The sequence below is a fragment of the Camellia sinensis genome, chromosome 13 (assembly GCF_055761805.1).
Source record: "Camellia sinensis isolate YWXY chromosome 13, ASM5576180v1, whole genome shotgun sequence".
In the NCBI taxonomy this organism is placed as follows: domain Eukaryota; kingdom Viridiplantae; phylum Streptophyta; class Magnoliopsida; order Ericales; family Theaceae; genus Camellia; species Camellia sinensis.
The window spans coordinates 46357231-46368482 of record NC_138973.1 but is presented as its reverse complement, the minus strand read 5'-3'; the positions used below and the strand labels follow the sequence as shown (position 1 = coordinate 46368482).

General features: G+C 37.5%; 1 protein-coding gene across 1 annotated transcript; it reads right to left on the bottom strand.

Moving 5' to 3' along the window:
• Nucleotides 1-1344: 1344 nt before the first annotated feature.
• LOC145805352 (uncharacterized) lies at nucleotides 1345-10947 on the bottom strand. Its single transcript, XM_082900474.1, has 4 exons — nucleotides 9457-10947; nucleotides 3660-3816; nucleotides 2502-2652; nucleotides 1345-1657 (listed from the first exon to the last, which is right to left on the bottom strand). The coding sequence occupies exons 1-4, from the start codon at nucleotides 10945-10947 to the stop codon at nucleotides 1345-1347; spliced, it is 2112 nt and encodes a 703-aa protein (XP_082756600.1).
• Between the last annotated feature and the right edge of the window lie 305 nt (nucleotides 10948-11252).

Sequence of the window (11252 nt, the reverse complement as noted above, 5' to 3'; positions counted from 1 at the left end):
CTAAATTGGGAACCCTTGATTTAAATGACTTACTTTTTAACTTTAAGTACTTGTGACACCGTCTCAAATAGTGAATTTTAATAATTATTTTTAGTGATAAAAATTTCATATAGTGTAAAATAAAAATATATATTTGTGATAAAGACTTCTGCGACAATGATATCATGACCATCTGAAAAAATTACTTAATGCCACTAGCATTTCATGTCATCGTAAAATAAAAGATTTTTCGATAATGGTTTTTGTGATTATGAATGGTTGTTTTTATGACAATTTCTTTTACAAAAAATTATTATTCGCAATGATAATTACACTGTCAAAAATGTTTACATCGCAAGAGGCTTTTTTTTCTTCTTCATGTAATAGTATGATAATTTCGTGGTTATTTAGGTCATTTCTCCTGTTCTAACAATAAGCAAATTTGATTTCTATAATATTTGAAGTCACTTATCAATATATCAATCTTGTTATATTCAAATTTTGGAAGGTAAAGCAATTATCAAAATTTTCTTTTCACTTATATGGTTGGCAATGTGTATAAGTTAAGTTTGACAACATTGTGAAAGATATGATCATTAAGATTGTGACATTTATGTGTTATAGTTTTGGCTTGGTAATTAACCACTATAAATAGAAACCTAATCCCATTAAACTCAACTATTTTCCCACTTACTTAAGACCACAAGTTTCTTCAAGTGTGCCACCAGAGCAACGTAGGTTTAGAAGGGACACGTGCCCCTCAATTTTTTTTTTAAATAATAAAGTTTCTTCTAATTAAAATTATTTTTCAATTTATTACTCTTTTGAAGTTTTAAATATGCCTTGTAAAAATCTTTATACCTTGTCTTTTCCAATAAAATTCCTGCAATATATCACTTTAAATGTCTAATTTTGCTATAAAAAAAAAATTATACTCTCTCTCTCTCTCTCTCTTGTATTTTGGTGAAATTTAGTTTTTATTTTTTATTGAGACATGAAATTGCATTTAAATTATGATGATTTTCATGTTCAGAAATTAAAACATAAAAATTAACTAATAATAAAAAATAACAAAAATAATGGTCGGATAACATGAGCCTAATATAAACTTGACATCATGTTGACCTTGATTGCCTTACCACCAAATAAAAATCAGATTCAGTTAGAAACCAAAATCTTGACTCCGTTGCTCGAATCTCCCCTAACAATATATAATGAAACAATATTATGAATATTTAATGAATGGTAAATAATTTTATTGGTGTAGGTTTGATCATAAATAGATTTAATAGCAATTGACTAATGATGAAAAAGAAGGTCTTTGTAGAAACTAATTGACTTCTCTGGATGGAGAGGAACAAAATGTCATCCAGTAAGGAAATATGAATTAATTAGGTCAAGAACATTATGAATATTCTTGTGAATAGGTTCTTTGAAGAATAAATTAATAGACTGTGTTTTAACATAATCAGTTCTGGCTGTTCTGACTGGATTAGGAGGAAAAGAAGTAAGTGACTGGGAAGAGAAAGCAAATGGATCTGTGGCAAGTGCAGAAGTATAGCTAGGTTTAGAGATGTTACCAAGGACTTGGTAACGATTGACCAAATCAATGGGAGAAATGGCAACAGGCTGATTGGCTGAGACAATGGCCTTACTAGGAGGTTTTTGAGGTTTTTGACTAGACATGTATAAGAGAATGAACAAGATTTAGCATCCACTGAGGATATCCAATTTGTTCATGTGGTAAGTAAGGCAATTATCATAATGAATAAGTAAATTGTGACGATTGGTAATTTGGTGAAATTGAATGTATTGGGTACGACGAGTAGTCTTTTTAGCAGACTTAAGGCAAGCAATACGAAAAGCAGTATGGTAAATAAGGTGTTTGTAATGAGTGACTTTTACTTTATGATAGGAAATAAAAAGGAGTAGCCATCTCCTATCCCCCCTGTAAAAATTCGCGAATATAGAAATCAGGAATAGAATTTTGACTACCAGATATGTATTCAATGTCAAAATTAAAAATACCTAAAATAGATTGCCAGAGGGTAAAAATATGTTTACTAGCAATATTTTGTACATCTTTTTGGAGAACATATTTAGTACTTTTACAATCAACACGTAGTAAAAAATTTTGATTTAAAATATCATCTTGAAATTTACTAATACATAAAACAATAGATAAAAATTCTTTTTTGATAGTACTATAATTCTTTTGTGCTTTGTTCCAAGCACCAGAATGAAAACGAATAATTTGTTTCGATGACTGGGGAGTGAATTACTGAAGAAGAATACCATCATAACCAACATCAGAACCATCAGTTTGAATGATTTTGAAAAAAATTTCAGTAAGAATACCAAGACAAGGCAAAATCTTGATATATTTTTTGACTCGTTGAACAATAGAAGTATGAGTAGAAGACTAAGGAGGAGGATTATCTTTCAACCTATCAAACAAGAGTTGACAAATTTTCTGAAGGTCTTTGTAAAATTCAACAATGTAATTCAAGGAATCTAAAAACCTTTGTAAATGGGTTTTATCTAGGAGTTCATCAGGGAACTTAGAAGCAAACTCAATGGACCGGCTGATAGGAAGAATAGTACTTTGATGGATATCATATCCTAAGCATCGAACTTTAGTTTGGAAAAGCTTAATCTTAAGAGTAGAAATGACTAGACCATTATATTCGATAATATGGAGAAAGGAATTAAGATGTTTCCAATGTTCATCTATTAACTTAGAGAAAATAAGGATATCATCGATGTAGACAATAGAAAAATGACTAAAGGGATTAAAAATGTCATTCATAATGTTTTGAAATTCACTAGGAGCATTTTTTAATCCAAAAGGCATAACATTCCATTCGTAATGGCCAAAAGGAGTAGTAAAGGCAGTTTTATATCGATCATTATGATGAATATGTATTTGCCAAAATCCACTTCTAAAATCAAATTTACTAAAAATGACAGCCTAACTAAGTCTTTTAATGAGATCTTTTTTATTTAGAATTGGATAACGGATCCATTCTAAAACTTTGTTGAGTGGTTTGTAATTAATGACTAATCTGGGAACGCCTCGTTCAAGTTCAGCATTTTTATTAACATAAAAAGCATGGCAAGACTAAGGGCACTTACTAGGACTAATGATATTATTTTTAAATAATTCATTAGTTTCTTTTTTACACATTTCTACTAATTCATGATTCATTTGAATAGGTTGAGATTTAGTAGGAATTTGTCGTTTATTAAAATTTTTAATATAAAGGAGTGTAACTACATGGTTTTTCCGATGCCAAAGAGCACTAGGCAAAGTAGAACAAACAGTATTTTCTAATTGGTTTTTAAATTGGTCAATTTTGGATATTATAAGGGGATCAGTCAATTGAGTTTCAATTCTTTTATACTTTTTTTTTTTTTTGAATGGCAAAAAAAGCTTTATTGATAAAAAAAACAATGGACTTGCAAAATACATTAACAAAGCGGGAAAAACAAAAGCAACAAAAGTAAACAAGATTGGTGAGAAACCAATCAAAGCAACCAACAAAAGAACCAACAAACAGCAGGAAAGATGATCAAACTGCAGCAATGTAACAGAACGACCAAATTGCAGCAGAGATGAAGAACAGAGACACCTCCAAGTCTAAAATAGAGTTGAAGCAACCAGAATCCAACCCACATACAATTCAACAACTCAGCACCCCTGCACCGATTCCCCAACACAGAGACCAAACCACGCATGCTGCTGCTGCACACCAGAAGATAGTAGAATATAAGCCAAAGCACTGCTTCTGCTACAAATGCACTCAACCCTGACCACCTAAACAAACTCGAATCTGACTGATATTATAAAGAAAATCATTAATGGAGAATTGACAATCCTTAGAAGAAGCCTTCAGCCAAATAGCTAACCTGATGATAATAGACTTGTAGACACCCCACTTTTGACCGACCTTAAGACTCAGACGTCATCAATTGAGCGCTTAGTGATTGTGCATGTCGTGCTCGTTCTGAGGTTTTGGAGTTTTTGATTGAGAGCCTTGCCTCCGGGCCTCTGAACTCTTTGTGCTTTGACTTGGTTTGTGGACCGAATCTTGTTTTCTCTTCCTGGAGGGAGGGAGAGGTCTTGTAGACCATCTCTTTGTGGTCGTAGGCCACTTTTCCCGTTTGGAGACTAGTTTTCGATTTTTGGAGCTTTCGGCCGCGCGCCTTGTCTCGGAACCGCTTAAAGTTCTCCGTTTGGCATGGTTTTTGAACCATGCCTTGTTGCCTCTGCCTAGAGGAACACTGTGGTCTGGGTGACCACTTTTGTGGTCGTATACCACTTTTGATGCCAGTAGACTAGTTTTCGAGGCTTTCGGCCGCGTGCTTTGCCTCCTGATCTCTCGTCTTGCATCCGTTTTGGTTTGTTTTTTGTACAAACCTTATTTTTCTTGTTTGAAAGGTGGTACAAGGGTGGGAGACCATTTTTTCCCCTTGGAGACCACTTTTCCTCCCGCCAGCCAGTTTTCTGGTCGGATAACTAGCTTTCTTGGTCTTTGGGCCACCTTCCCTGGTCGACCACCACACCACTTGCTTGTTTTCAGTGTGTAGACTTCTCCTACCCCTGGCCGACTAGTTTTTGTTGTAGGAGACCACTTAAAGTAGCTGGCTGACCACTTCAAGTAGTCAGTTGCTTTTTGTCACATTTTTGGAGATATTTTTGGCCAGCTGGCACAGTTGGAGAGCATTAGAACCATCCTCCAGTGTATGAAGGGATGGCCTTGAGCCTTAGCTTCCTGAGGAAGCTTGTGCTTTTGCTCTCTATAAGAGAGAGGCTCCTTCTCCATTCTCCAGGTTCAGAAATTGGTGGTTTGAGTTATACATACACACTTGTATCTATTTCTCTCTTTTGCTCTTGTTTTGTGCCTTAAAATGTCATTTTGTCTCACTTTTGCACACAAACACACACTCAAACACCATCATTTTGTTGTTGAGGTGCTTAGGAGCTGGTTTTGGTGTTCTTGGATTGGTTTGAGCTTGAAAAACCTGCTGGAGTTGCAGCTTTAAAGGTGGTCTTCAAGTGTGAGTTTCTAACCCTTAAATCTCCCATTTTTTGCTTAAGCTTTTAGCCCTACTTGCATGTTGTTTTAAGCTTAACTCTTAACTACAAAAAGTTCTGAATTTTGATGCTTAAGATCTTTGTTTAAGGTCACTTTTGTATTTGGCGTTGTTTACCCCCTCTTAGGCCTTGTTTTGAGCCATCCCTCTAAGCTCTTGTTGTAGCCTTTGCATGACCTTTCTACCACTGAAATCCAGAGAATTTTTAGTGGTAGAAAGGTGGTTTTGAGGTCCTAAATAGGAGAGGGTCATCCACTCTCCTTGTATTTTGAATACTTGTTTCATATGCCTCATGTTTAAGCATGTTTGTTAAGCTTGTGTTGGCTTGTTCTTTGCATGTATTTGGGGTTATTTCAACATGTCATACCACTGTTTTGATTTGGTTTGGCCACCCCTTGCATGCCTTGTACACTTATAGTGTAATCGTCAAAAACTAGTCTTGTATGCTTCATGAAGTAGCATGTCATTCTAGCTTCATTTGAGTCCATCTCAGCATATTTTTGGTGGTATTTTTCCATGTCATACCTCTGTTAGGGTTTGGTTTGGTCACCTCTTGCATGCTCCATGCACTTGTAGTGCAATTCCATGAATTAGCCTAATGTGTCTCATGCTTTGACATGTTATTCTAGCATGCTTTTGGCTTAACTCTAAGAAGATTTTGTCCATGTTTTAACATTCTCTAGCTCTGATTTGTGTTTTTTTGGTCATGCATGCCATGCTTTGTATAGCTATAGTGCATTTTAGCTTGTTAGCTTTGTGTATCGAGTCTACTAGCATGCATTGCTTGGCCTATTTGAATGATTTGGAATCATTTGTTATGTTATTTCAGTGCATGTTTCATGGTCATGCACTTGTATCTTTCACTTATTCAATGCGTTGGAGGGTTGGTCCTTTATGCCTTAAGAATAGGTCATTGCGTATGCCTTCATGCCTAAGCTTGCGAGCTATCATTTCAATGTGTTTTTGGGATTATTATTCCATGATATAACTCTGATTTTTGTTACTTAAGTTATTTCATGCTTGGTCTTAATAGGTGTAGTGTAATCCACCTTATTTGCCTTGTATGCATCATGCCTTATGCCCTTCATGCTAGCTTGTTTTGGCTTCCTTCCATGCATGTTTTAGTATCATTTTGGGTTGCCTTTGCCATATCCTTCATGCTTTGTATAGCTGTAGTGCAATTGGCCTTGCTAGCTTTGTGTTTTGGTGACTTATGCATGCTATCTTTGAGCTATTTAGATGATTTTGCATCAGGTAATACTTTATTTCAGAGCATATAGCATGACTATGTTCCCATTTCTTTCATGATTTAAGTGCTTAAAAGGGTTGTGCATTATTGCCTTGTTTATGGCTTAGCTTGTATGCTTGCATGCCTAGGTCTTTGAGTCCCAACCTCAGCCTGTTTAGGTCTTTATTTTGACCTATTTCAGCTCTGTCCATGTTTGGTTCATGCATTCGTGCCATGTATTGCATGCCTCCTTTGTAGTCCTCCTTATTAGCTTTCATGCTTTAGGACCTTTGCATGCCATGCTTGCTTTGTTTGAATGATTTGGCATCATTTCTTACTTAATTTTAGTGCATTTAGTGTTGTTACACTTCTGCATTTGTCACTCCTTGAGCCTTCTCGAGGGTTGTGCTCTTAGGCCTACTTGGTTGGCCAATGCATTGTACATGCATGCTTTGTATTTTGTGCCTTTTATTTTGGTGTTATAGCCACTGATTTGGGCATGATTGAGGTCTATCCCTTTTTGGTTTAAGTCCATTTAGCATGTTTGTTTACATGTTGTTCGCATGCTTATTGTTCATTGCATTAAGTATGCCATCTTACATTGCATTGTGCATGCCATTTGGTTATTTGCATTGTGCATGCCAAGTTGTTTCTTTGCATTAAGTATGCATGTTCCTAACATTGCTAAGTTGCCTTTGTAGTATTGCATTGTGCATTAGCATTGTTAGCATGTCATTAGCTTTGTTAAGTTGATCATGTCACATTGCATTGAGTATGCCATGTTGTTGTTTGCGTTGTGTATGCCATGTTGTTGCATTGTTGTTTGGATTAAGTATTAATTCGAGCACGAGAAACGAGGGACGTTTCATACTGGAAGTGATGAAACGTGTCTCAATTCTCGGTCGCCGACGCTCTTGATCATACATGATAGAGTTCTAGGCATTATGTGTTTATATGTGCATTCATTTCATATTGAATTGTGCAATTTGGCTTCTCGGCCATCATGCATCGAGATGCGTGATTGGTGGCCCGAGGGTTAAGAACCACACTCCCTTAAGCTTATGAAATGATAGGGAGGGTGGTTGTGCACACATATCTTGCAAATACATTGCCATGCCCTTTCTTGCTCTCTGTTGTAGAAAACTGGAGTTTGGCAGCAACAACTGGTCGGCCAGCCAGAAAAACTAGCTGGCCGACCACTTTTTCTGGTTCACAGCAAAGATAGGTGGCCGGCCATGGCTGGTGACACCCCTAGGTGGTTGGCCACCCTCCCACAGGTTCCCATGGTGGAGTTTAAGCTTTTTGGAGCTTGGTGCAAGGTTCTGAGAACAATTGCAAACAGAGGCAAATTGGGGCATCGCGACGGATTTCCGAACGAGGCGACCGAGCATGCATCTAGTCTTCTCCCTCTGAGAACCTCCTGTTTTACTGCTTTATTCAGCTTCTTTACTTAGCTAGATTAGGCATTCGTTTTATACTTTAATAGTTAATGCATTTAGCTATTTCAATTTGTTTTGTAATAATCAGTTAACTAGGATTAGTTAATTAGTTTGTTTTGTAATAATTAGTTCAATTAGCTTAGATTAGCCAGTTAGCTCTTTATTCGGTCCCTCCATCGAGAGGGCGCAATGTTGTGATAAGCGTGCGTGTGTGTGATGCATGTCTTCCAACCCCAATTTCTTTCTCCATTTTACTTAACCGCTTACGATGGTTAGTTTTAGGGCATATTTTGTTTAGCATACATTATGCTCGCGTTCGTGCATCCATTCATCTGTCTTGCATGCACCGAGCTCGGTACATCATACTAATTGCATTGTATTTTTAATATATGTACTTGAATACGTGTTCAAACAGCATGTTATCAAGTTGCATTTCACATGACATTCTAGGTAGCCGAGCCTATCTTAATTACATTTTCACGTGTGTTGCATTAGCCATCTTAACATGAACTAGGATCATGCATGATTTCTAACTAGTTCTTTGTTTTGGCTCGGAGTACATTATGAGTGTTTACGCTTTAGCATACTGCATGTGTGTTAATGTTGTCATGAAAGCATGCTTGCCATGAGGCTAACTGCTTATTTGATATTAACTGCCTGAATGCCTTGTGGGTGAAGGTTGGATTGCATGAATTGGAACAATTTATCAAATCCCCAATTTAGCCTACTTGCAAGTAGCAAACTTCAAATCATTTTCACAAACGAACATGCAATGTTTTGTTCCAAATTAGGCGATCTAGTCTATACTTGTATGCTGTGCGCATCACATAGTAATTCTAGGTTAATAACCGGAATAAGAACACGTGTGTTTTCAAAAACAAAATATCATGCTTAGTAAAGGCCGATCTTTTGATCGGGCGAGCGGGGGTGCTCATTGCATGACCTTCCCCTCTCGTACCTAAGTTCCCGAGCCTAGGCAACTTTGGTGATGACGAACACGTGGCCTTAGGCACGAGTCAGTATTTCCTAAATTCTCCCAAAATAAAATATTTAGGTGGCGACTCTGTATCTGGCAAAGCGGTCCATATTTGGCACTTCTTTATTAAAAATCATTTTTTCAAAACGATTTGCTGGATTTGGACTCTTTGCTGATTTATCGATCTTACATCACACATTGTGAGATTAGATTCAGAACTGTGACATGAGTCCGAACTTGTAGTAACTAGAGAGAAAACGAATTTCACGCTTTCGCGGCACGGAGCTTGGGAGTCCTCGGGCACGTCTACAAGACTCCTTAAGCTCCACCATATCTAGTTGAACACTATTGAACAAGCAATCATTCCGATGTTTCCAAATAGACCACAGGGCAACTAGAGGGATAGCAAGCCATATTTTCCTTTCAGCTTTCATGAGACAGGTGCCAGCCCACCAATGCAACAAGCATTCAACAGAGCCAGGCACAACCCATACCAATCCCCACTACTGCACTAAACCAGACCACACCTTCCAGATCAGAGGACAAAAGATGAGGACAAGTGAAGCAGACTCTGCCTCTGATTTGCAGAAAATGCATTCAGTTGAGGCTTCCTCACCCAGCACTCCAACCCTTTGAAGGAAAACAGAAGTTTTGATCTTGTGTTTCCAAGCTAACCAACCAAAAAATTGGACTTTGGGTGGGATATAATTAATTCACACCAGTCTACAAGTACTTACAGCTTCACCAAAACCCACTTCACAATTCCTGTAAAGAGAAGCAACAAATGATTGACCTGGTTTACAAGCCAGCCACCATGGATTATCTTTAACCCCCAAACTTAACATAGGAGCTGCTCTTAACATTTCAGTGAGCCTAGATACCTCCTCATCCTCCCACTGCCTCAAAGGCCTTCTTAGACAAGGATCCCAAGCCCCAGAGCTTCCTTTTTTGTCAACAAAAAACTTTAGAGATCCATTCTTCTCTGTGGAGAGTGAAAAGAGCCTAGGGAAAACCTCTTTGAGACAATTACCACCATACCACATATCATGCCAAAATCTCACTCTAATCCCATTACCCACTTTAATTTGAAAATTGTTGACAAAAAATTGAAAGAGAGCGATACTATGCTCTACCACTGCAACGATATCACCCCATAACTTTGACCATCTAATGCCACCAATTTGATTTGGGAGCCAAGCTCCAACTTCAATTTTATACTTATGACAAATCACCTTTTTCCATAAAGCCTGATCTATAGCAAATCTCCACCACCACTTCAATAATAAGCAAGAACTTACCTCTCTAATTCTCCTAATACCCAACCCACCTTGATTAATGCTCTTGGTTACCTCCTTCCACTGCACAAGGTGAATTTTTCTTTTTAATTTTGTGCCTCCCCATAAGAAAGCTACTTGAATTCTATCTATTTCCTTGGCCACTCCTTCCGGCAACCTGAAAAGGGAAAGGTAATACACTGGCAAACTGGACAGCACTGATTTGATTAGGGTCAACCTTCCAGCAAATGATAAGAGTCTCCTTTTCCACCCAGCCAATCTGACTTTGATCTTGTCTAAAACAGGTTGCCAAAATTTCTTCCTACTTGGAGAAGAACCCAGAGGTAAACCCAGAAATTTCAGTGGTAGGTTCTGAGGTATACAGTTAAACACAGAAGCAAAATCCTTAAGAGTATTGACTGAAGTTCCAACCCCACAAACCACACTCTTATGGAAATTGATCTTAAGACCTGAGATCATTTCAAAGAACCTTAAGATTCTTTTAAGATTCATTACCTCCTCCATATCAGCTTCACAGAAAAGTAAAGAATCATCAGCAAATTGAAGGTGCGAAACAAGCACCCCATTAACACCAATCTGCACCCCTTTAATCAGACCCAATTCCCTTGCTCTGAGCAGTAGAACACTTAGCCCTTCTACAGCCAAATTAAACAGGAAGGGTGATAATGGATCCCCCTGTCTAAGCCCCTTTTGAGGGCTAAACTCTTTGGTTGGTGACCCATTCACAAGTACAGAGATTCTAGCAGTTGAAAAACACTCCTTCATCCAATTAATCCATTTAGATCCAAAGCCAAAGTTAGACAACATGGAAAGCAAATAACCCCAGTTGATGGAATCATAAGCTTTTTCAAAATCGAGTTGGAGCAACACCACCTTCTTCTTAGCTTTCTTCCACCCATCCATAATTTCATTTGCGATCAAAACCCCATCCATGATATTTCTTCCACGCAAAAAAGTTGATTAGGTTTCACTTATAACTTCTGGCATAACTAGTTTGAGTCTACTGGTTAGAACCTTAGACAGAATCTTGTACATCGAACCAATCAAACTTATCGGTCTATAGTCCTTAAGATTGACTGCCTTAACCTTTTTTGGAATTAAAGTGATGAATGCGTTACTCATACCATAAGCCAATCTACCTAAACTGTGGAATTCTTTCATGAACAATATCACATCTTCTTTAAACACCTTCAAATTCTTTTGAAAACACATTAAGTTAAAGCCATCAGGCCCTGGTG

Bases quoted from the DNA above. Each gene is read 5' to 3' on its own strand.
- LOC145805352 (XM_082900474.1), bottom strand. From the start codon at position 10,947: ATGGATGGGGTTTTGATCGCAAATGAAATTATGGATGGGTGGAAGAAA. The intron at 3,817-9,456 runs GTAAGTACTTGT...TTATAATATCAG, and splicing joins AAGTGGGTTTTGGTGAAGCT to TCAGATTCGAGTTTGTTTAG. The intron at 1,658-2,501 runs GTTTTTAGATTC...ATACATGTCTAG, and splicing joins GATAAAACCCATTTACAAAG to TCAAAAACCTCAAAAACCTC.